The following is a 25,738-nucleotide window of genomic DNA, read 5'->3' as shown; positions in this document are numbered from 1 at the left end:
GCGCTAAGGGAGCTTAATAGAGTGATGGGCTCATCGGTCTACTCCTCAACATCGTCCAATTTCTCCCAGCAGTCGCATCCTGCCTGCAGCTCCATTGCTACCGTTAGCCGGGGCTAATAAGGGAGTAGCAAGTCGTTTTTTACACAGGGAATTTCATTTTCATGTACCTACATTATGTTATTTAACTAAGCAGTTTGTTTGGGAAAATGAATTTGACTTTTTTCCGCGGCGCGGCGTCTTCTGGAAGAGAAAATTCTCCCTGTAAAGTCAGTGTTTTTTCGCGGCGACCTCGGTAGCCGACCGGGTTTAGCAAGTCAGTTTTGGTAACCGATAGATTCATCTGTCCGCCTCTGCTGCTGCTCTGCCGGGGGACAAAATCAGTCAGATGTTGGACGGTGAAAACATCATCGGAACTCTAACATTTTTACACCGAGTTGCGAAGTTGAATTACCAAGGTGAACATCTTTCGAGAAAGAGCCAGCAATAATAATAATAAGAGGAGGAGAGCGAGAGTTTGGATCTCGCACCGAAGGAAGAGAACCCGGAGAGAAGAAGGGACGCTAGGGGAAGAAAATCCTGATGCCCAGTGATGGCAAACGAGCCGATTATCCTAAATGTCTATGATATGGTAAGTAGAAGCGGAAACGTGAACGTTTTCTTGCTTATTTGTTATCACTTGATCTAAGAAGTATGTTTGAGAGGAGTATTATTTATCCAGGACACAACGCTGAAGCGCGTTATAAAAATGCGATTTTAATTCCTCGTTGGTTATCAGCACTTGTACAATAATGGAAGAAAAACACTCAAAAGCATTTTCGCGTAATTACGAACCACTCTTCAATTCGGCATACTCACACAACACCAAAGCAATTGCCGTTTAATGCAGTTCCATCTTTAGTAATTAGTTTGCTTATTCCCCCTCAGTTGTTTTCTTGCAAAACACAGTGAGTCAGGGTTGCAAGCGGTTGAACCAATTCATGTACGCTTTATTGTCGTATGATCCTTTTCGAAAGGTTTTTGTCTATTTGTATTAGATCCAACATTGTTTTGGTGTCTGTTCAGTGCAAACAAAATAAGCCGGTTTGCAAATGGCGACAGGAAAAGCAGTGTGAAAAGAATCAAGAACGAAAATTAAGCAACTTGGAACCCACAGCTGATTTGCTAGTCCATATATTAAATCTCCGTTTGTTCTGGCTATCTTTTATGTATCTTCCATGATAGGACTGCCAGAAAACTGGTCCACTGTGGACTACAGACAAAAAACAAAGCAAAAAAAACTAGTAAAAGTTTAGGCTTTACAGGAAGTCACTATTTAACTAAGCCTAGTTTTGCATTTTAAGGATTTCAGTTCACTCTAAACACCAAACCAAAAGCAGATGTGAAAGTAGCATGGTAATTTCTACTGCATAGAACGTGCTATCGACTCTTTGTTATAGCATTAGTCTGAGGTTCAGTAATTTGAGTCGCTATGTTGTCACCATGCTGGGATGAGTCAGTGGGGATGGGTTCTGGAAATTGATGTATTGATGAATCATTGATTAATATGGCTGAAGATTACATTTAAAGTGGGTCTTGCTTGAGGTTATAAAACAGATCGGGGTAGTGCTCTGGGACAGTGTGCATGAACTCCTGGCTGGAAAACCACAACATCCTTTGTATGTACACTTGGCTTTGTGACCTGTGCATCGTAAATCATGACGGTCTTCCTTACTTGAACATGTTACTCCCTGGTAAAATATAAATGGCCTTTTTTAGGACTCGATTCTTTTCTTCTTGGTCCTGCTTTTGTTCTATTTATTGATGTCCCTCTGCAGCTGCTGGTCAATATATCTGCAGAGGTTTGGGGTCACATGGGTTGAAATGGATTAACACTGAAAGCCAGAGAGTCATTAAACAGACCTTTGAGAGTCAGTAGAAAGAGTAGTGTGTTGCACGATTACAAATTATATACATTGGTATGTATTCATTCCTTTCTTCCTTAGTTTCTTATTCTTTATTCCCCTTTTTCTCTCTTCCTGTTCTCTTCATTACTTTCTTTCACTTTCTCTTGCTTTCCACATGACTTGCATTCTCTGTAAAGTCTGAAGAGCTTTTATTTCTGTCTTGCTTCCATTCATGTGAATAGCTGCAGGGGCCGTTGCTTTAAGAAGCTACTCATACACATCTAAAAGACACATGTGTAAGATCTTTAGAGTATATTTGAGAATCGACAGTAGAGACGGAAGGACATATTTTCCATACAGAAGAAACTGTGTGTTTTTTGCTTCTGCCTAACGATCCGCTCTGAACCATGCATATTTGCGATGTTTGTGTGGAAACTGGTGCCGCGGCAAACATTCACTGTGGCAGGAATCCAGTCCTTCATTCCAGCACTTTTTAAAGGCTTCCTCTTTCTTTTAATCAGCCAGTTCAGACCTAAGTACTGTAGGAGGGGTGACCTGCTAGTGGCATGATCACTAACTGGTGGGTACATTTTGCTGTCTGCTGGTTGTTAATTGGCTTCGTTTCCTTCACTTTTGACAGTTGACCTAACTAAAAATCAGTTTTGCTTTGTACATGCATTGACCCCCACGATGATAATAACAGTACAGCAGAACTAATGGTTTTGCACCTCGGTTTGAGTGTAAGTATATTTTTGGCAGGTGTGAAAAAATGCTGTAAACAAAGAATGCTTTCAAAAACAGAAGTGCTAATCATTTATTTTCATCAAGCAACAAAATGGAGTGAATAAACAAAAGAGAAATCTGAATCAAATCAATATTTAGTGTGACCACCCTTTGCCTTCAAAAAGGCATCAATTCTTCTAGGCACACTTGCACACAGTTTTTGAAGGAACTCGTCTGGTAGGTTGTTCCAAACATCTTGGAGAACTAACCACAGATCTTCTGTGGACGTAGGCTTCCTCACATCCTTTTGTCTCTTCATGTAATCTCAGACACACTTGACTTCCAGTACTACTTGTTCTTCTTTACGTGAAAGCTAGTTCTTAATGACTTTGGCTGTATATTTGGGGTTGTTGTCCTGCTGCAGAATAAATTTGGGCCCAATCGTATGCCTCTCTGATGGTATTGCATAATGGATGAGTATCTTTCTATATTTCTCAGCATTGAGAACACCATTAATCCTGACTGAATCTCCAACTCCATTTGCAGGAATGCAGCCTCAAACATTCAAGGAACCTCCACCATGCTTCACTGTTGCCTGCACACAACCATTATGGTACCGCTTTCCAGCCCTTCGATGAACAAACTGCCTTGTGCTACTGCCAAATATTTCAAATTTTGACTCATCAGTCCAGAGCACCTGCTGCCATTTTTCTGTACCCCAATTTCTATGTTTTTGTGTATACTTGAGTCGCTTGGCCTCGTTTCCACGTCGGAGGTATCGCTTTTTGGTTGTAGCTCTTCCATGAAGACCACTTCTGGCTAGTCTTCTCCGGACAATAGCTGAGTGTACTTGGGTCCCACTGGTTTCTGCCAGCTCTGAGCTGATGGCACTACTGGACGACATCTAATTTTGAAAGGTAACAAGCTTGATGTTCTTTCATCTGCTGCACTAAGTTTCCTTGGCCAACCACTGCGTCTACGATCCTCAGTGTTGCCAGTTTCTTTGTGCTTCTTCAAAAGAGCTTGAACAGAACATCTTGAAACCCCAGTCTGCTTTGAAATCTTTGTCTGGGAGAGACCTTACTGATGCAGTAAACTACCTTGTGCTTGTTGATGTGCTCACTCTTGCCATGAAATGAAACTCTTTCACCTCACCTTCGTAGCAGAGGCTGTTCCTCACCCAGTTTTAAGCCTCAGACACAGCTGCTTCTGTTTCAGTTAATGACTGTTTCAACCTGCGTGCGACATTGATGATCATTAGCACCTGTTTGGTATAATTGGTTGATCATACCTCTGACTATGATCCTACAAAATCCCTGACTTTGTGCAAGTGTACCTATAGGAATCGATGCTGGTAGTAACACCAAATATTGATTTAAAAAAAATATTATTATATTTCTGGAACCATTCTTTGTCTACCACCATTTTTTTCACACCTGCCTAAAACTGTGCATAATACTTCACTTGTATGGAAGTTCTGTGTAAATGTGTTTTGCATTCAAGGAAAAAACATCAATTTTGCTCTACTGCACCGTAGATCAATTCCAGTGAGTGTTGTTTGACTGATTTGCTTGGAGGCTGGTTGAGTCACTTGGTGGGGGACCATCAGTTTATAGATTGAGTCACTGTTACTGGTGGCCCAGTAACAGGGTTTTCTTTTATTTGTGTTCTATCCATATTTTAGCCATGAATCTTTACCAGTACCAAGTACCAGTCCACATTGGAAAGATACAAGTAGAAGTTATCTGTAGAGCTTTTTCCCCTCCATTATATGCTAGCTTGTCTGCCACTGATGTTGCATTAAGTAAAAAGAGAACAACATGAACTGAAGTGAGTGGATCGGACAGCGGATTGACTCATCACATACCAGTCCATTGTATTTCCACAATAACTCTCTTTGAGCTGGAATAAAATGTTAATATTTTAGTTAGAAATCAAATTTTTATTTTTTTATTTATGAGGCTATTTCTATAAGTTTTAGCTTACAAAATATAATCTTGGATTTAAGGAAACTGGAGAATAACAGAGCACTGATAGATGAGGACATGCTTCTTTTACTAACTTGGACTCATGTTGTACTGTTTTTTTCTGATGTTCCCAAATTCCAGTTGGAATATTTTACCATCCAAAATATTCTTTAAGGACCAAAAAAAAAGTCAAAACACTTTAAGGACAGAAGAGATGGCTCTGTTGTTTTGCTCTTGTGAGTAGGGATGGGTATCGTTTAGGTTTTATTCGATACCAGAAATGGTCCCAGTGCTTAAACGGTGCTCGAACCGGTGCTTAAAGAATGGAAAACACAAACTTTGTCCAAAAACCTCTCATGTTTAGCTGTTTTTTTTTTTTTGTTTTTTTTTTTCTAAAAAGATAACAATGTTAGCCTTTTCTGCAGCTATAGGGGAATTTATGGTATCACTCTTGGCTGGAAGCAGTGCTTAATCAATGAGGGGGGAAAAAAAACACCATCTTTGTCCAAAAACCTCTCATGTTTAGCTGTTTCCCACTTTTTCTCTGGTCATTTTAGCCTTTTTGGCCAGGGTGGAGGGAGTATCTGCCATCAAACAAGAAGACAGCTGCATGTAACTACGATGGTGTTTGCTAGTTCACCTTACATGCGTTAATTTAATAATGTGGTTAGCCTATTCAGCGTAAATTACACACGAACAACATTAAGCTACTGACCCAGAGAAGAACGGCTGTTGCTGCCATCATCATCCGTCATCATTTCTGCTACACTGGCAGGGCTAGGGGCCAGGACTCTACTCTTCGGGTTTTGGGGGGGATGTTGCTAACTCCAAGACCGATAACAGGCACCACACCCGCAGTAGATGTGCTCGATGTGAGGTCTTGCAGCAAGCTATCAAATACGGTGAATTTCTCGGCTTTTAAAAAAACGCTAAGCGTCGCCAGGTGTTTCATCAGATTTGAGGTGTTACCTCCTTTGCACAGTATCAGCTTAAAGCACTTGTTGCAGGCTGCTGAGTTTGCATCTTTTGCTGTGAAATACAGCCAGACTTTGACCGCTTCGCCTTGGGCGTTTTTAATCTGTAGCTCTGCTCTAAAAGAACGTACGTACCTGGGCCCGCCTACTACGCTTGCAAAGTTAAAATGATTGGCTGGAATCCAAAGTGTATGACATCTCAGGGAAAAAAAGCACCGAAATAAAGCACTGAAATCTGCGCTGCTTTTCAGTCTGGTTACTACCGTTTATGTCAGACCCGGTGCCATCATGGCACTGGATACCGGTACCTATCCCTACTTGTGAGGCCACTTTACAACTGTAGAAATTCTAAAGGCTTCTCAGAAAATGTTATACGTCACCTCAGGAATAATGTCTGCATTCATTAAACCTTAACAACATTAAAATGTCAGTGGGACAACAAAACAGTTTCATTTTTTTAAAGTTTTTAAACCCCCAAAGTGGTATCAGATTAAAAAAAAAAGTCTGAACAGCAGTTGTAAATCAGGAAATATTTAGATGACTTTGATTAATTTGTCACTTTAAACCAGTTTCCTAATTTATAGGTTGTTTCTTCTTAGTCATCCACTTGAGCAAACAGCTCTAATTTCCTGCGATTATGTTCTCATAGAAGTGAATAAGGAGGCTGTTTTGTCATGCAGTTTATTTGATGGTCTCAATGGGGCCTGTTTTATTGGGAGGTGTAAGCTTAGGGCTAACATTTAATGTAAAAGAAGGTGAGAAAACAGCAAAGATCAGATGATTGCCGAGGTCAAGACAGTTGGGTAACAACTCAGGATCCTTACCTCAATCTCAAGAGCATCACCATTTATGCAGTGTGTGTGAGTCTGCCTGCTCTGTTGTTCTTCTTGGAGCACAACTGAGCATCTACTCAAAAAGATTGATAACAAGTCCCCATTGAGGATCGATAATGTCACGTGACTGTCAAGAGTGTATGTACAGACATGATTACAGGCGCCCCCTCAGCCCCAAACCACTGCTTTTTCCCAATTCCCATTCTGTCAGGTCCTCCCCACAGTCCTGCTCACATCTCAGCTAAGTGGATTTCCTGGACAGCTCTGAGTGGTTTAGTGCACTGCTCTAATGAGACAGCATTATCTGCACACCACCTGTCTGCCTGCCAGCCAGCACCACGGGTTTCTTTGTCTCAGAGCGTGTAAGAGGACATGTTAGGATATTAGGTTTAACTGTGTAATGGAGCCTGATACTCAGCCGAGCAGGCTATGTGTTGGCTGCAGTGTCTTTGTGTGGATCAATTAAGGACATGCAGCAGTCATGATTCCTCCTTTTCTTTTTTGCCACCTAGTTTACAAGGTAACGTGGCCCAAAACAAAAGAAGTTGGGAGTGTACTGTGTTGCTACAGCCACATAAATCTCTGCTAGTGGAATATAGTGCAGCATTTCTAATGGAAGAAATCTAAACCAATTAAAATAGTACTATAGCTTGGGTGTGTGGTCAAGGTTATCATTCATTAAACATTGCAATGATGGCAGCTTTCACCTCTGTTTTATTATGTAATTGTAGACAATCCGAGTTTGGAACCAGACCTAATTTACTGTACTTCTCAGTCTTTTTAATTAGAGCTAACAGCTGATATAAAACTGGAGATTTTATTTCCATAATAAACAGTCTCTTAATACAAGTTCCTCACATTTGATTCACTCACTCAGTATTCACTTTATTATATACAAACATAAAAACTAATACAATGCAATCTAAAGCTATCAGTAATGGAAACAATATCTGAACTCTGAAATCCTTTGTGTGTAAGGCAAATGTCTTAATGCTGCACCACAGGTTATGGGAATGTCAAAATTGCTCATTTGTGTTAATCAGATCAACAGACAGCAGTACAAAGAGCTCACAGGAATCAGTAACTCGAATCAGCAGTGATCTTATTATTATTATTTTTTTGTTAATCAATTGCCTAGTTCAGTGTAAACTTGCTGAGTGTTTAAAAAAATAAATAAAAATGTAACACACTTTGCATGGGAGATTTAAGATAACTTTGTGGGTAAAACTAGAGCAAACTATTGTTGCAGATGAAGGTAAAATTCACCAGAACCCATCTTGTGGCTGGTAGTAGCTTCCTTCCATCGATTTCTGTTTTGAGCTTAGTTTCAGTCAGCTTGTTTCCGCTACACTTTCAAATCAGCGGTGTACATCTTAACTTAAAAACAGAAGAAAACTACAGAGCAAACTACAGCAAGCATTCATCCACCTCTCTGTCTCCTGTTCCTTTCATTATCTTTTAATTCATTCATAAACGCTCAGCCTGTTCTCTACAGCACACAGCTTTTAACAAGCTTTGAAGTAATGAGGTCTGAGATAAGAGTCTTATTTCACCACCGACAGGGGCGAGGAGTAGCAGCTATTTGTCTTTGTTACTCCTGTTAACGGAGTGGGAGACAGTCATTTTGCATTTCGATGCAGATTAGTTTTCTTAACATAACTCCTACACACGTTCTACAAGGACATATTGGCACATACTACGCTGCCATTGGGTGTTAGTTCACCAACCTGCTATTTATGTTTCGCCTTATATAAAGTCAGTTAAGGAAGTTTTTTTTGGGGGGTGTCTGTTTATTTTTAGCAGCTCAAATGCTGATGTGTGTTCACGTTTTCTAGACTGGCTTCTGTCACCATTACTGTAACAGAAATGTAGATAATGTTTTAAAAAGGAGCCAGCAGCCAAGGCTTCTTAGTCAGTGAGAACCAGCTGGTGCACACACAGATGGCTGCTGTTCCTGGGCTCAAAGAAACCACTTCAGAACTGATACAGACATGATTTCATATCCGTAGGAGATCAGCTGATGTGAGAAACTCTTTGGTGGGAAAAACCCTACCAGAAGTAATGTTAGGAAATGGAAATATGAGATGCTTTATTGTGTTAGTTTTTGGACTCAATGTTGGTCCTTTATTACTGACCTTTAACAAAATCAAAAAGGTTTCTATAGTGAGAGATACGTCTACAAGCTCTAAATGCACAAGCTGTAGCTGGACTCTGATAAAATGGGGATATGCAGTGGCATTTTTGCTTCTTCAAACAAAACTACTGACACGCATGCTGTGGCTTTCTTTGTGCAACATTTGCCCCATATATAGTTCAGGAAACAGAAACCCAGCAGCATGACAAGTTTGAAATGTGGGTTTGAAAAAACAAAAGTTGTGCCAAAGCCTCAGTAAATGTTGTATTTGATCAGAATGCAGATTCTGTTTTAAAGTCAGTTCCCTCAATAAAGTTTAAGGGTGTAAAAGTGTGTGTGTGTGTGTGTGTGTGTGTGTGTGTGTGTACACAGTGGAACCCAACTTACAAAATTAATTCGTTCCAAAGGGTCTTTCGTAAGTCGAAGCACCCATTGCGCCTTTTGCGTGAATGATAGGCTAATTGCTAACTACAATACGTCCAAGTGGAACAGCGAAGCGCAAGTACGAAAGCCAAGGGGGTTGTCACAGGATTCGGAAGGCATTATGGGCATTGTAGGCATTCTGGGCTCAGCCAATCAGAGCCAGCGAATTTCGTTACGCGGGCATTTTGCCATAACACGAGCAGAAATATTGCCGTTAAGTGCCTTCGTAACTTGGATTTTTCGTTAAATGGGGTATTCATAAGTCGGGGTTCCACTGTATATTTTTTCCCGCATATACTGTTACAATGGTGGGTGTGCATATTTAACATGGCTGGCTCTGTGCAAGTTATCCTATAAGCCTAAAGCTTAGGTTTCAGCTTGGTTTCATGCATTTGGATGCTCTTGGCTCGGTATGATGTCAGTGAGAGGATATCCTAGTATGTCATCTCAATCACAGAGCTCTGGCTGTGAACACGCAGCCCCAACCATCTGAATTCAAATAAGGAAAAATTGAAAGAAGCACATCAGATAGTGGATAAAGCGTTTAAGGTGCACTGTAACTGTTTTAGATATTCTAGTAGAGTTGAAGAATACATCCAGTTTACTCCTAGTTCTTTTTTTCCATTCCCAACACTGGAAAAACAGGGAGCATTGCATTTGGAAGGGCATCCAGCAGGTAGCATCCGCAAAGCCTTTGTGATCAGTTGGTGTTTAAACTCTTACATTCCACAGAGGTTATATTTTGCATTGCAGATGTGGCGGAGACCAGCAGCTCTGCCACAAGTGACTTTAAGCAGCTACATAATGTATTTGCATAATGACAGACGGGAAATGTGATAACTGTTTTAAATAGCAAGCTGTCTTCTGTGATACCTGATAACTGTAGTTTGCATTGGAAGCTGTTTTTATGTCAAGAAGGAAAGCCTCTGTGTGTACACACTAATAAAATATGTCATTTTCAAGTAATTAAGTTGTTTATTGTCACTCTGGTTAAACACATTTAATGCCTCAAATATGTAAGATGGAAAGCTCTAATATAATATACAAATCCAAATAATACTTAAAATCAATTTAAACAGATTCTTTTTTTTTTTTTTTTTTTTTTTTTTTTTTTTTTGCCTGTCCCGTTTGGCTCTTTTGCCATCAGAATTGTTGTCTAAAGGCAAAGAAAGATGCCCAACGGATTTACTTTACCAAACTGACCATCCCAGCCTTGCCGTAATGGTCCATTTGATTCACCTTTTATTGTTTATTTTATTTTCACTTACTGAATACGGGACAGACTTGACTGGGGGAAAGAAGGGGAGAAAGAAAGAGGGAAAGAGAAACAGCTGAGAAGAGGGACGGGGGAGAAGGGCAAAAGACAAAAACCAACAGAACGGGCAGAGAAAAAAAAATGCATATCGATCACCTGGATCACCTGCTGAGAAAGAAAAAAGAAAGCAAGCAGAAGAGAACAAGAGTAATAGAATAAACAACATCACAATGATATATGGGAATATGACAGTAAATACTAAATGTTAAACATTATTGTGCAGCACATAAGATCAACAGAACACAGTGTGCTTTGAGGTAGGAGCCAAAAAGGGTGTAGTTTGTGGGTGTGATCACCCGTGTGTACACCTGTGAGCATGGACACGCTTGTTTTTTAAAAGGTTCCTTCATGTAATAATCTGCTAGAGGGTGTGGGGGGGCCACAGCCCCGTCCTCCAGGGCATGAAGCAGGTATGGAGGAGATCAAAACTCCAGACATCCAGAGGCCCCCAGAACACAAGAGACCAAGGAAGACCACCAGAGGGGCAGCTGCGCCACTGTCCCGGAAAGAGCTGAGGAGAGTCCCAGATGAGGGCTCACTCAGCAGCCGCGGAGCAGAAGCCAGGGGGAGTTGCAGTGACGCGCCCGTGAGCTCCGCCGGCAGCCAGCTGCGCCTGAGTGACCGAGCCCCAGGCCGAGAGGCCGGGGGCACCCCACCTCCGAAGTGGCCCGAGCGAGCCCCAGGCTCCAGGCCCCGATAAGCGGCCGCCAAGGAGTGAGCCGGTGTGTACCTGGATGCCCATCCCCGGACACAAAGAACCACCAACGCACCGATGTCTGAGGGAGTCCGCCACTGGCAGGGGAAGTGGTGGTAGGGGGAGATAGGCCTCCAAACCTTGGAGGGCCTGAGATGTCCCCAGAGAGGTGGCGCCTGACACCCAACCTGACATATAGACACAGACATACAGGCACACACAGATACAACATCCATTCCCACCCTCATGCTCTCATATGCACTTACTCCACACTCAACCAACGTGGAGACAGACATAAAGAGACGTTGTACACACGATCACACTCCCCAAGCGTACTCTACAAACCGGGTCTAGGTGCCCTTGCCCCTGGAGGGGGGAACTGCACCCAGACCCAGGTGGTTTCCCTTTTCCCTGCGGTGGGGGGAGGCAGACTGCCCCAACTCCGCAGCAGGAGGAAGGCTCCACACTCCAGACCGCAGTCGGACGGCCAACTCCTCCTCCTAGTCCTAGCCCCCCTGCTCCAGCAGGTCGCAGAGAATGGGGGTGAGAGAAGACTCCAAACCTCCCTCCACCCGCTCATTGTAGTGTTGATGCATGTGTGTTCTAAGGTGCATTTAAAACCCAGGAGGGCATGGAGCTACCTGCCAGAGAGCAGCAGGTAAGCGCATGGTCCCTCCTGCTAGCCCTCAATGTCTACGTGTATTTAAAATTGAGAGGTGGGCAACGATGCCAGGGGTGGGGTGTATACCCTGATGGTACTTTGGACTCCGTGTATCGTGCCCACCCCCAAGATCCTATATGTATGTGTAATGAGAGTGTGAGTAATGTGAATGTCTAAGTTGTGGGATAAAATTGAGGCAGAGGCAGCCAGAAGGGGACAGAGGGGGGGGGTAGCCTCCTCTGCACCCTGGTGACATACCCCTACTCCAAGGCCCTGCATGTGTGGGTGGTTGTGGTGGAGCGGGAAGAGGGAGGCAGCTGGAGATGGGGAGGGAAGGAAGGGAGGGGCAAGTGACCCCTCCCTGGGGCCAGCTCCCCCGCTGACCCCAGTAGGCACCCCCATACTCCGCGACCCGCCAGGGAAAGGGCTAATGTCAGAATTAATGTCTTTAAATGGTCAGCATAACACAGAGCTCAAAGAAACTGTAAAAACTCCAAGTGCTACATCTCAGACTCTGCAGGCCTCAGTTAACTGTTAAAGGTCATGGCAGTACAGTTAGAAAAAAGACATGTATGGCTTTTTTGGAAGTGTTACCAGGAGCAAGCTGCCAAGCATGGTGTCACAGGGGTGATTATTTGGGCTTATTTGGCAGCTGTAAGATCTGGGAATCAGTGAGTTGACCACAAATTCCTCTGTATACCAAAGTATTCTAGAATCAAATGTGAGCCCATTTGTCCAGCAGCTAAAGCTCAGCCAAAACTAAGTCATGCAACAGGATAGGGCTGCCACGATTAGTTGACTAGTCACGATTACGTCGACTATCAAAATCGTCGACTACCAATTTAATAGTCGATGCGTCGTTTGAAGCTTTGTAACATCCAAAACACGCAGGAATAAGTAGCAGGATTTAAGCGTGTAATAACGGACTGAAACAGTAGATGACAGCACTGCATGTACAAGGATGCCAGCTGCCCTTAAACCCCGAAGAAGAAGAAGCTGTGTCCCAGAATTCATAGCGCGGCCCAGCTAAGTTTCCAACAATGGAAACTTAGCTGGGACACAGCTAAGTTTCCAATATTAAAACTAATATTAGTTTTAATATTACTCTTATTATTCTTTCTGGGTCACAAAATAAACGTTTAACATATTTTCAGGCGAGAATGTAGCTGTGTAAACCTCAAATATCTGCTCAGTTTATCAGGACACCACATATTTTCAAAAGCGCTCCGACGTTTTCGGATATGTCTGTTACGCACCAGCTCAATATCTAGCCCGGGTTCGAGGCTCACTAGAGCCGGTGAGAACACCGGACTCCCGGCAAACCCACCGCCGTCTTTCGCTACTCAGGTTAAACATGATATATAAGTCACTTAAATAACTTAAAATATTATTGTTTGGCTTTTTTCAGTATTTTATTTGTTCCTGAGTAAATCGGTTTGGCTGAGATTAAAGTTATAGTTTTTACACAGCTGAATAAACGTCAAGCAGACAACTGATCATCAGAAGTGTGAGATCAGAATCAGAATACTTTATTGATCCCTAGGGGAAATTATTTTGCTGGAGAATATACTCCGGTGTGCTGTTATATTTTAGATGGCAAGGAGCAGATGGCTGAGTTTCTTAAACTTCACCGAAACAATCTGCAAATTTCATTAAAATTTAATAAACTATCATCTTGTCTTTTTTTTTTTTTTTTTTTTTTTAGTTAGCACATACCTTAAGCACTTAAGGCTGTAAGCTAATGATAGTTATACAAGAGCAGATGCATGCTGGTGCAATAAGCTGTACGTTGTACGTCCAATTGATGCATGATCTGATTAGTCGACTAGTCGCAAAAATAATCTGTGACTAGTCGACTATCAAAATAATCGTTTGTGGCGGCCCTACAACAGGACAACGATCCCAAACACAACAGCAAATCTGCAACATAATGGCTGAAAAAAAGAATCAGAATTAGTTTTTCACAGGACTATGTAGGTGTATATTTTTTGTAGACTTTGTCTACAAAAAAAATTGTCTCAGATTTGCATGGTAAGAAATCTGTCACCTTTGTTACAGTGCACTGGCAGAAAGGAACTGCTCTTGGTAAATTTGGCATGTTTTAATCATGCTGATCAGCACTTGATTTGGTTTGAAGAAACGTCAACAGCATCAAACTTTAAAATTGATCAGGTCCAAGACAATAATCAATTAACTGATGACGTGGCACAGTGAAGCAGTAGGAAGATGTTTGAGGTATGAACAAATATTAGATTTAGAGATTATTATTCAGCTTCCTGAGATGCTTCACCAACACTCTTCTCTGCTCCATCTTTTGTGATAAAATAATGTTTTTGAGTGAAAATTCTGCCTAGCAACAGTCTGCCCAATCACCTTGTAGACACAATGTTTAGCAGACATACTACAGAAAAGATGGATAGCAGTTTCAAAGATTAGTGCAGCAGTTATTGATTTATTTCTGTGCAGCTTGACTGTCATTGTCTGCATGCAAAGAAATCTTGTGTAAGCATCAGGGATAACATCTGCACTGTGGTCATAAATTCCCACAGAAAAGTCTGTAAATGTGTTCTGTAGCTGAATTTGATTATTCTGATATGAAGACTGGATAAATGCCAAGGTACAATAGGACAATGACAATTCAGTAATAAGGTTTGCATAGCTGCAGGATGTCAAACATATTGCCTTTTCAGCTGCCGTTTGTGGGTTTATTGCAGTGGGGGCTACATTTTGAAGGAATTTCCCGTCTTTCAGAGGTCAAAAAAATTGAACTATCACTTGTAGTTATGCAATGATTCACTGTCTGTCTGTAACAGCAAGGATTTAGAGATGCCCTGGAGCTGTCTGTGCATACTCCTCATTCCTTCTTTCTACCTCAGTGAGGGGGAGGTTTTGTCTTCTTCCTGAAGAATATCCATATAAATTTGATATTACATTGTTTTATCACATATTTTAATTAGATTCTTGTTGCTTTTTCTTTCACTTTACTATGATATGTTTACATTTTGAACAGTTTAACAAGAAAAGCTTTCATGTTGGGAAGTTGTGATGGATTGTTTTTGTTGACATTTTGTAGACTAAAAATTTAAATATATTAAATCAATAGGTGTAGAAAACATGCATTATTATTTTACTGTAATTTAACAAACGTGTTATTCTGTGTTTCTCCTTCTGCCTTCAGTACTGGATCAATGAATTCACCAGCTCTCTGGGCATCGGAGTCTTTCACTCAGGGATTGAGATCTATGGAAGAGGTAAGGTTGCCCAGAAATAAGACTCCGCCTACATCAAGTCATTTGCCTAAGGATAGTGTTACAGAGAGGATGCTTTTTTTTATAGCTCAGGATATATACACACACCACTGTTTTCCATTCCGGGCATGTCTAAACATACTTATATATAGTGTATATATAAAACTGTATGTTATCTGCTAATGGCTTTTGTTACATCAGCAGCTCAAATTTGTTCTTGTGTGTTTAGAGTTTGCCTATGGCGGACACCCGTACCCATTCTCAGGGATCTTTGAGATTACACCAGGTGATGCAACTGAGCTTGGCGAGACCTTTAAGTTCAAGTAAGTGTGGGATAATTGGTGTTTATATGAGACATACAAGTACAGATATGCATGTGTTCTGTTTTGCTAAATATCTTTCGCAACAGCCTAGGCAGCTCGCAACATGCTTGATGGAGTTTTTACGGTGAAAGAGTTGGCCTGTTTAATGTAGAATGTTAATCAAATGGCGAGTCAGTCAGGTTACCGCTCAAAAGTTTGTTAGTCTATTAGCTATTAAACTCAGTAGTGACGAGAGGACAGTCGTTCACGCGCCAAGGGCTGGGTAGTAAAATAATGGCAATGAGGAATGTATCATAAATCTATCTGGGTCCACCCTTATCTGCGCAGTTACCTCAGTAGGTTGAAGCAACACAGGATCTTTGGAAAAATGAGTAACTGCAAGGGTTGCCAGCTGGCACACAAGGGAGGGGAAGTTATTGGGAATCTGTAGAAATGGTTCTAAACATGGAAAAATAGAAAATCTGTGCTGCAAGATGTTCCAGCAACCCACAACAACAAAGACAAACACAGCCATCCTTTGTTCCTATGGGGCTGAACTTCAAGGCACAACTGAGACCACTTTGAAGTTTATGCTAGAACATTTTCTAGTTAAGAGTGCCAGGTTCTGCCCCAAAGGCATGATGCAGGCACCTATCTAAACAGCTATTAGAAGTCACTTAACATTACTTACTTGGTGTAGGTTTTAATAACCGTTAACAGCCTTTTAGGTTGTTTGCTGTGCAAGGACAATATCAGTTCAGTCCATTCTGCTCATTAGATGCCCGATTGTTCAGGTCATTCTTCCCCAATAAGATTGTGTAGAGCAGAGTGATCAGTTTGGAAAGTCAGACAATGTGTCAAATGTCTTTTGACTACTGATAGTAGTTTGGTTTAGGTGGAGATGCTGGTAGGTTCTGGGTAGCGCATACAGTACGCGTGTATAGTGACTGTTTTGGTCAATCAGCCATCGGCCAAGTTAGAAAGCACTGATTTGTTCCCTAGATAAGTTAGAGCTTCATGTGCATGTTCTTTATACCCATTTGATCAGTTGGTCAGCTGTTAGTTGAGCTGTTTAATGAATTTTGGTATTTCTCCTACAGTAAAGCGAGCTCCTGTACATGATGTGTCAAACATTTTAATGCCTTTTTGTAACAGTTCATGGCCTATGGTCTTGGTCAAAGACTGAATAAAACAGAAGATTGAGATTTGAAAAAAGCTCAATTTATCTTGAACTGAAACTGCAAGTTTTCTCCTTTACTTTATTTTGAGGAACGAGCTGAAGCTGAAAAAGTAACACTAACAAACTGCAGGCTGCAGTTCCTTTTATGGTCACTCAAGAAAAAAATAAATATTACTGCTGGAAAGTTGGACATTTTTCTTTATGGATCATTTATACTTTAATGACATCTGAGGGGGGGGGCAATAATATTTTATTTAACTCACCAGGCTAAATTGCGTTTAGGCTTGAACACAGTGTTTGGCTGTAATAAAATTAAATAAAATTCATAATTGTTGATGTACTTTTCAAGTATAGTCTAATAATTTGAGTTCTGCAAATACACTGCAAACCAGTGCAGCTTTTTACCATATTACCAGCTGTCTTTTAAAAGCTGTTTTTGTAGTGGACTGCAGCAAAATGTGTAGTGTTTCTGATTTGTTTTTGTTTTTTTTCCATCCTGCAAAAGATCAACATGATGCTCTTTAGGAATGTGGAATCCAAATGTACAAAACACGACAACTGATTTCAGCAAATCAGTTCAGTATGTTTGTGTGCTTGTCTACTCAGACCTACTCTGCTGAGTATTACTTCTGCTCTAGTTGATTTGCCCTGTGGCTTTAGACAGACTCCGCCTGTCACACACATGCACACACAGTAACTGTCTCCAAGCAGGCCACTAAACCAAATATGGATCATCTGTGACAAATGCCTGCTTATTATCCACAAAGCTGAGGCCTATCCCAGTGAATAAAGCACTCTCTCATACTAAAATCATAATAATTTCATTTTAATTTCATTTGATGTTAAAGCCAAAAACTCAGATCACCTTTAAAATGTTCTCAAAGTTAACTACTTATTTTTTGGCTGAAGGCAAATCACAAAATATGTCAACGTTTTCTTCAAAAAATGTGTAACATGGTTGTACCGGATAGAATGTTTAAAAAATCAGTGTGTTTTAAATGCACACAGTGTTGAACATTTTTCACTATTTTATCTGCTGTCAGACAGCTTTTTCCAACACGAAGTGAAATAGTCGCCCTCAGCCAGACTCACTGACAGAAACAGTAAAGAATATATCAGTAAATGAAAATGGTAAAAAGTAGAATTGGATTAGAAACATTTCTTTCCCAGAAGATGCTCTTTCAGTAACATCAGTACCTTCTGCCTGTTTGTCTCTGCAGAGAAGCTATTGTCCTAGGAAGCACAGACTTCACAGAAGAGGATGTGGAGCGGATCGTGGAAGAGATGGGGAAGGAGTACAAAGGCAACGCCTACCACCTCATGCACAAGAACTGCAACCACTTCTCCTCAGCACTGTCGGAGGTGGGTTAAAAAACACACATCATTTCATTGCACATTACTCTGAGCTGCGCTGAGTTTAAAGGCCAAGTCTTACGGTGATTTCGCACCTATAGTTTGTTTACTGTGGTTGAAATCAGTTGATGAGTTTGTAAACTTGTAGCTTTCCCCATTATTTGGTTTGTTTTCAGACAGAGAAACATTCAAGTAAACGCCAAGCGAACCAAAATGCATCACTCAAAAAACCATGTGAGACTGTTCGCTCATTGGCCAGATGTGTGTGTGTGTGTGTGTGTGTGTGTGTGTGTGTGTGTGTGTGTGTGTGTGTGTGGGGCGGGAGCAACAACAGTAAATACAGGAAGAAGGTGCTGTGTAAGAACAGCGTGCGTGCGTGCGTGCACGTTGTTTCAATCAGCTTATCCTGGTGTGACTAATGAGCAGGGAGTTTTCCAGTTAGCATCTAATGCTGAGTTGGGGATTAGGACACTGATACGAGCCCAGACATGCAGAGCCAGCTGACACACACACACACACACACACACACACACACACACACACACACACACACACACACACACACACACGCGTAGAAACACAGACAAATAATAAAAGACACATCCTTACAACATACCATGGTATTTTCTAAACCTTAAATGCAGACAGTACTTCACGTCAGTGCAATACAATAAAATTCAGACATGTACATGGAAATAAAATCAAGCACACATGCAGGTTTACCATTGAGAGTCATCCATCTTCCATCTCAGGATTTGATTTTTTTTTTATGCTTACTCTAACCGCATTACCTTGAGAGGCTGACTCAAAGCGACAGAGTAAAAAATGGCAGGACACATTGATTGTTGTTGCAGGAATGCAGGATGCTTGAAAGATCAAGCATAAAAATTAAATCTTCAGAAAGAATGTTTGATGTGTACGACTTAGATGTCAGATTTCTTTTTGAAAAATCAATACTGTACTCCCTGCAGACCACTGAACTCTAACAGTAGATCAGTAAAAATTCCTAATAACCTTTCAGTATATTGTAGTCCTAGTAGTCTGACAGAAAACTAGATCTATAAACCTTTACTTGCCTCTGTTTTATAAAATGTTGGCCACAATGTGGGGCTCTAGCCAATTGGAAGACTGTTTGTTTCAAAGAAAGGTTGTTACTTGAAACACGGTGACCTAATGTATGATAAGAATCATTAAACGTGAATTTCAAAGTTACAGTCATGCCTGACTTATTTCTCATTTAAAATCGATTTCTCGTGAACCAGCGGACCACAGGGAGCACTTCTGCTCTTTTTAGGTCATCTGTAGAAATCCCGTCCTTTAGCATGCATGCGATTTCACCACAGATGCTAAACTTGCACAGAGTGTAAAACTGACTGTCTCAGGCTTTTGAAAACTAAGCTGCAACCAACTGGTTCCAATTAAATAATGATGAATGTTCATCATTTATTTTTTTATATTTATTTATTTATTTGTTTGTAAGATGTCCCATCCTGTAACTTCATCCTCTACCTGAAAATAAAAAATCACGTTGAAGAATCACCTTTTTTGACACATTGGGGGTCTAGCTCTTGTGACAGAGAGATAAGTGCATTGAATACAAAAATATAAAAATAAATATAGGAGTACAGTGGTCCCTTGTTTATCGCGTCCTAAAAATAATCCGTGATAGGTGAAATCCGCGAAGTAGCCAACTTTATTTTTTACAATTATTATAGATGTTTTAAGGCTGTAAAACCCCTCACTACACACTTTATATATACACTTTTCTCACACAGGCATGAATATGTTCACACTTTTCTCTCTTGTTTAAACACTCTAAAAGTTCAAACCTTCATAGAAAAATAAGTTCAGTATTACAGAATGAAACCAAAGGCTCCCGCGGGTGTCTTTGACGGTGCAAAACGTTTTGTCGACATTGTGTTTGTTGGGGAGAAAACTTACAAACATACAGTACAGCGCTTCAGAGTCACACTGCTAGCGATCGAAGATTTATGTAAATTTGACAAGCTGAAGGCAATCTGTACTGTACAGAAGGCACGGGGCGAGATTGATTGACAGTGATCTACAGCTAATCAGGATGCAGAACACAATGCGCTGTTTAAAAAAACAACAAACGTGCAATATTGCACACAAAAATCTGCAAAACAGCGAGGACCACTGTATAGGAATTAATTGTAAATGAGGAAACAAGGAATACCTACACAGACTTTCAGTGTACATAAAACTGCTTTATCATCTAAAATCCCAAACAGACTAGTAGCATCAGTCTCTCAGTCAACATCTAAACTGGATAAAATGAAAGAATATTTATTTTCATTGAGGCTTTCTTCGTCAAATAAAATTGTGCTAACAATCTGTACGGATGAGCTGCTCGGCTGGGAAAGAGTAGCAGCAGTGCTTGTGGTGCACATACATACACATAGTGTCAAATACATGGCATAGAAAAATGTTTCTGTTGCTGATGTTTCCAACCCATTTCAACCGTTTTATATTGGATGAATATTGCCTATTGTTGATCTGAAGGCTTACTTTATTATTGCAAAGGAATATTTCATGACAGTAGTGTGAATTGCTACAGTTTATTATATATCAGCCACATGTCAGCCAAACACTAAAGAGATGATATTTAAGGATTTTGGTGAATGTAGGTCACCTCCTCTTCTTCTGCAAGGAGCAGTTCTTGCTGAGTCTCTGAAGAAATGGAAGAACCTCATCGCTGGAGCCTAAACAACCTATGCAATCTAGTATCATCAGCAAAAATCAGCCACTTTGTAAGAATTTTTTTGTAGATAAAAGCAAACCCACTGTCTCTGTCTCCTTACACGTCTGTAAAAGCAGCTCGTCAGCAGCTTCAATAAATGTTCTGATCAAAGCATAATTAAGCCCTTTTACTAGGAAAACACTTTGAGTTTCTTGGAAGCCACTTTTCCCATTATGCTGTAACAACCTCTAATAGCACTGAGTAATCATAATTAGCCATAACATAGACTGTGTCTGCCTGTGCAAGCATGTTAGTTGTTAAGGAAGATTGTGAGAGAGAAATGTCAACCACAGACCGAAAAAGGTCCAACTAGACGTACTCGTGAACTAACTGTTACAGTAGGTTGAGAAATCACTAGCACAGAGTCATATTACAGATTTATTTATGGCATAGAAAGTCAGGAAATCTGATTCAGTTTCCTGGAAGTTCAAGACACAGGCAGGATGTAATTTCTGGTTATGCAGTCATTGTTTCAGATTAATTTCCTCCACAGCATTCTCACAACACTGACAAGTTCTCTTATGGAGAACAAACTAACCAGGAAGTGACAAAGTGACTTATTGAATATAATTTAATACTTATTACTGCTCTTTATCTCCCTAAGTGTTGGCATAGTCAGTTATTTTATATAAGCTCTAGCACTTCACTTGCCTAATGACACAACTCACTGGTGATATGGAAATTCAGAAAATACTATAATATAATATGTGGAAGTAAACTTTGCAACTTTTTATTTGTTAGCTCTTTTCTCTCTCCTCGTGTCCCTCACTCTCTTCCCCGTGGAAGCTTATTTCCACCGCTGAAACAAAAGCCCTACATAATCCTGCCAGTCAAAAGTTTGACTTGACTTGCAATTTCAACTTATTCTTTTCAATTTCCAGTTATTTTACCAGACGTTTAAGTTTATAAGTTGACATTTTTAGATACTTAACTCAAATTTTAAGATGATCTAAATGTTCTGGATAACATCCTGAAATTTTGACTTAAGGATGGCAAAAATGTGTTTTTCAGTGGCAGAAGCTCCCATACTTCCCTCTCAAGGTATTTTCCTGTTAAAAGGACTTCGGTTCATTCTTTCTTCTATAATGTAAAGCTATTCGAGTCCGATTTTGTTTTGAACTGGGGCTTCATACATAAGTTGAATTTAAGTAAACCTTTGATTTTTCTGTCAGTCTAGTAACTAATGATTTGTATTGGTATTGTATTGCCCAGCGATCCCCAACCCCCGGGCCATGGACCGGTAGTGGGCTGCAAGAGTTGAGCGGGTGTGAAATGTATGGTTTTCGGGATAATAGGTTAATTTTTTTTATCGGTGTTATCTTTAACTTGATTTCCCTGGGTCTTTTCATGTTGTTATGAATAAATCTTTTTTTGGTACCGGTACTGGTTTTATTTTGTGTTTATCCGCAACACCTTAAAGGCCCGTCCATGAAAATATTGTCAGACATAAACCGGTCCTTTGCGCAAAAAAGGTTAGGGACCAGTGGTATTGACTACTAATTAAAATACACCAGTTATGGTCAGTTATTTGTAGTCTTAGATATAAAAATAGTAGGGTTGCATGACTCGCAGATCAGTTTAACCCTCGTTTGTCATGTACTGGGTCTTTGTGCAGATCCTCAGTTCATCTTCTGTCTGAGAGGAGTCATTGTAGTTCCCTTCCACCTCCCTTTAAGCAAACTTTATTCTGTCCCTAACAATAAAAAGACTTCAATAGTAGGTGGATAGAGCTTTTGTCTCTGAAATGACTTCTTTGATTTAATTTTATTGTACTTTGTATCATTTGCCTTTGTGGCTGTATTGCATGGCTTGATGACGTTGCAGAAAGGGGTCTGCGCTGTTTTTGTGTGAATATAGTTCATTACGTACCACAAACCTGCAAACCATAACAAAACATGTAAATGAGGGGCACTAAACACGAGTGATTACTTTTTCCCTTAATTTTGACGACTAGCATAAAAAGAATATACATTTGCTTTAAGGAGTCACTTCTTGTGTACTGAACTTATTAAAACGTTCCCTTCTTGTCTTTCTTCTCAGATCCTGTGTGGCAGGGAGATCCCTCGCTGGGTCAATCGCCTGGCCTACTTCAGCTCCTGCGTGCCATTCCTCCAGAGCTGCCTGCCCAAAGAGTGGCTGACCCCAGCTGCCTTACAGTCCAGTGTGAGCCAGGAGCTCCACGGAGGCGAACTGGAGGAGGCAGAGGATGCCGCCGCCACAGCCTCCCTGGCCTCCATGTCACCCTGCTCACCTTCTTCGTCCTCCAGCCCATCCTCCTCCTTGCCTCGTCACTCTCGCCACCAGCCCCGCAGGTAGAGGCTGCATGGCATGCTGAGAAACTGTGGGCTGGACTTGTTACATTGGCAGCCAGGTAACAGAAAACCTGCTGCAGTTGATGGATCTATCTACAGCCAAAGGTCCTGTCAGACTTATCCTCGCGCATGGTCGGGTGTCAGCCAAACACTTGAAGAAATCCTGAGCAGTGAAATGTTTTTTTTCCTGCCGAAGAAAGGAGCTCTTATTGCTGACAAAGACGGGAAACCTGTGGTCATCGCTCTCATCAATCTGAGATTTTAACTTTTTCACATCGAATATGTTTTCATTATTTTACCTGCCAAATTCCTTCATGTGTTTACCAGCCACATCCAAACTATACCAGTGCTTTATTTATCAGTGGTGTTGATCCTCACCAAAAGGGTATGATTTAGGTTTGTTCAGGCTTATGGCTGTGTTAAAAATGTCAGAGGACTGCTACAAGAATTAAAAGTGCTGGATGCTCTGCCTTATACTTTTAAGTACAGCAGGTCTGTGAGGGGATTTTATTGTCTTGAGCGACCTCCCAGTTATTGGTGGTTTTAAATGTCCAGGAGCTGAGCGCTGATATCATTTGATCTGTGGCTGGTAAATGTTTCCACTGCCGCCTGCTGTGTTTCAGATCTGGTCTGGGACAGGTGGCTGCTACAATCTTGAAAGTAACAGGTGGATTTTGGGAATTCTTACCCTTTGCCTCAAATTGCTGGATCCTCTGCCTTTTATTTTTTATTACAGCAGGCTGTAGGTTTGTAAACAGCCTAAACCAGAACTACAATCAGCTGCATAGACAAGAACAAACAGATCCAGAACCACTGTCAATCCATAAGACTTTCTTAGCTTCACAGAGACCCCCGCCTTTCTTCTATGATGTCAGATTCTCCCTCCCATCCTTAATAACCTCACATGCTTTGATTAAAGCAAACTAATGAAGTGGATTTACTTAATAATTATGAAGTAGCAACAAGTATTTCACCACCAATAATGTAAAATGTTTCTAAATCATTTCGTAGTTAGGTTCTAGTGAAGGGGGGATTGATTTAAGATGGGAAACATTTCTTTCTCAGTAGCAGCTGCCAAGGTGCCTTAGAGCACCCACAAGTGTTCTGTTGGTCAACTGTAGAAGACTCCCAGTAGTTTAAAAGCATAAAGCAAAACGTTTTATCCGAAAAAATCGAGGTCCACGCTCACACTTAGGACACAATGTCAGTCTGCAATGTATACAAATGTGTCTGAAGAAGAAGCGAAGGCAGACGAGCTCTTCTTTAACTGACCTCTCTTCAGCCTGCACTTCTCAGTCTTTTTCTTCACACTGTGTCCAGTTAGGAGCGACACAACGTGGTGCCGTTTTGAAACATCGCTGCACAGTTTAGTTAAGTTTGATTATCGGAAGGTTATTGGTGGGGAAAACTTCATGATTTACTCAGACAAATATATATCCTGTTAACAAGGAGACATATGCTGCATATTGTGTATTGTCCCAAACAAGAGCCATGGATGTTCTGAAAACATGTTATGAAGACTACCCTTTTTTTTTTTTTTCTTTCTTTAAATCCTTATAGTATTTCTACAAAATAAAGACTCTGGCCTTTTTGTCTGTTTTGCCATTAAACTCAGGACTCTAAAAGGCTTTGTAACATATGATCTTTTAAACTTTTTTATCCCACATGCTCATTTGCGTTGTCGCTGTTGCTTTTCTAATGCAGTTGTCACTCCATAGAGCTTTTCGGCAGCACGCTGTGGCAGTGCAGTTTTCTACTCTTCGCTCAGATTTAAAGAAAAAGCTATTGTTTACATCCTGTATGCTTGTTTGCGAGCCTGCACACTTTTCCTTTTTCTTTTCTTCTCCTGTCTGTGCATGAATGTAGGAGCGTGTGCCCCCACTTATAGTATAAGCGGTTTCAACGAGCTACCAACTGGGCCAAATTTACCACACATCTCTCACACACGGCAAAGAAATATCAATCTTAACAAATGTAGCACTGTTTTCAGGGTGTATTTACAAATGCGTCTGCATCTTTAAGAGATTAGTTGTATTCTTTTTGTGCTCACGCTAATTTTTAGCAACATTTTGTGGCAGTGTCAACCATCGGGTAAAAATGTTGTTTTTGGGACTTTCTAACAAAACTGAAGCAGTTTTACAGGAATCATGTAAAAGACACAAAAACCAGCATATTTTATCTGATTTGAAGTGAAAGGATTTAATTTTTAAAAGTTATTTTCATGTTTCACTAAATAAACTTTATAATGCACACTCACACGTACTGTTGTTGACGACGCCCTCTGCTGGCTGTTATTTGTACTGTTACTGAGGTTTCCTGTAACCTTCATAGCTTCAGGTGGTTTTCAGCTGTGATACAATCATCTGTCTGTCGACAAATACACAAATCGTTAAACACTAATCATCAACAAACTTAGTTATTACTTTACTTGTGATTGCCAAATTTAAGGTATAGTAAATTAAAATGACCAAAGATGGCTGTAACGTCACTTTCTTCTTCTTCTTTTGTTTCTTTTTACGTTGGCAGCCTATGAATTGTAATCACCCTCATTTCTTGTGTGCATTTATTTTCTCAGAGGAGTAAATATCCTTTAAAGTGATAACTTGTGAGATTTTGCGCCACCTTTGTGAGCTATGAATGCAGATCGGGAAACCTCAATCATTCAAAACACAGAAAAACTGACTTCAGCCGTTTCACAGTGAACTTGCAGAGACTTTAGATGGAGCCGAACACATTTGTATCTGTTGGAAAGTTATTAAAGAAAATATACAATCTGTGACTGTGTTTGTGTCATGGCGAATTAGTTTTATGGCTATAGATTTTGTTCTAGTAATGTGATTAAAGATTCCCCTTGTTTTAGGTTTAAATGTGTTATTTGTTAGTAGATTGTTTTCTTTAGGGTTTAAACGTTTATTTCATGGGTCAATATTTGTTTTAGGAGGGCTTTGCATACTTTCAGAACTAAGCTGCAGTAC

At 40.6% G+C, this 25,738-nt stretch overlaps 1 protein-coding gene across 1 annotated transcript; it reads left to right on the top strand.

Annotated features, from left to right (window-relative positions):
- Window positions 1-25,539, top strand: desi2 (desumoylating isopeptidase 2). The gene is made up of 5 exons (XM_026190489.1): window positions 1-628; window positions 14,786-14,858; window positions 15,085-15,178; window positions 17,558-17,699; window positions 22,492-25,539. The coding sequence occupies exons 1-5, from the start codon at window positions 590-592 to the stop codon at window positions 22,765-22,767; spliced, it is 624 nt and encodes a 207-aa protein (XP_026046274.1). The 5' UTR covers window positions 1-589; the 3' UTR covers window positions 22,768-25,539.
- The last annotated feature ends 199 nt before the right edge of the window (window positions 25,540-25,738 follow it).

The sequence above is a fragment of the Astatotilapia calliptera genome, chromosome 13 (assembly GCF_900246225.1).
Source record: "Astatotilapia calliptera chromosome 13, fAstCal1.2, whole genome shotgun sequence".
NCBI classification, from domain to species: domain Eukaryota; kingdom Metazoa; phylum Chordata; class Actinopteri; order Cichliformes; family Cichlidae; genus Astatotilapia; species Astatotilapia calliptera.
This window is presented reverse-complemented; position numbering and strand designations above follow the sequence as displayed.

What these genes read in the sequence shown, in the direction of transcription:
- desi2 (XM_026190489.1), top strand. Translation starts at nt 590, where the DNA reads ATGGCAAACGAGCCGATTATCCTAAATGTCTATGATATG. An exon ending in GGCGAGACCTTTAAGTTCAA is followed by an intron (nt 15,179 to 17,557) that starts GTAAGTGTGGGA and finishes TTGTCTCTGCAG; the next exon opens with AGAAGCTATTGTCCTAGGAA. An exon ending in TCTCCTCAGCACTGTCGGAG is followed by an intron (nt 17,700 to 22,491) that starts GTGGGTTAAAAA and finishes CTTTCTTCTCAG; the next exon opens with ATCCTGTGTGGCAGGGAGAT.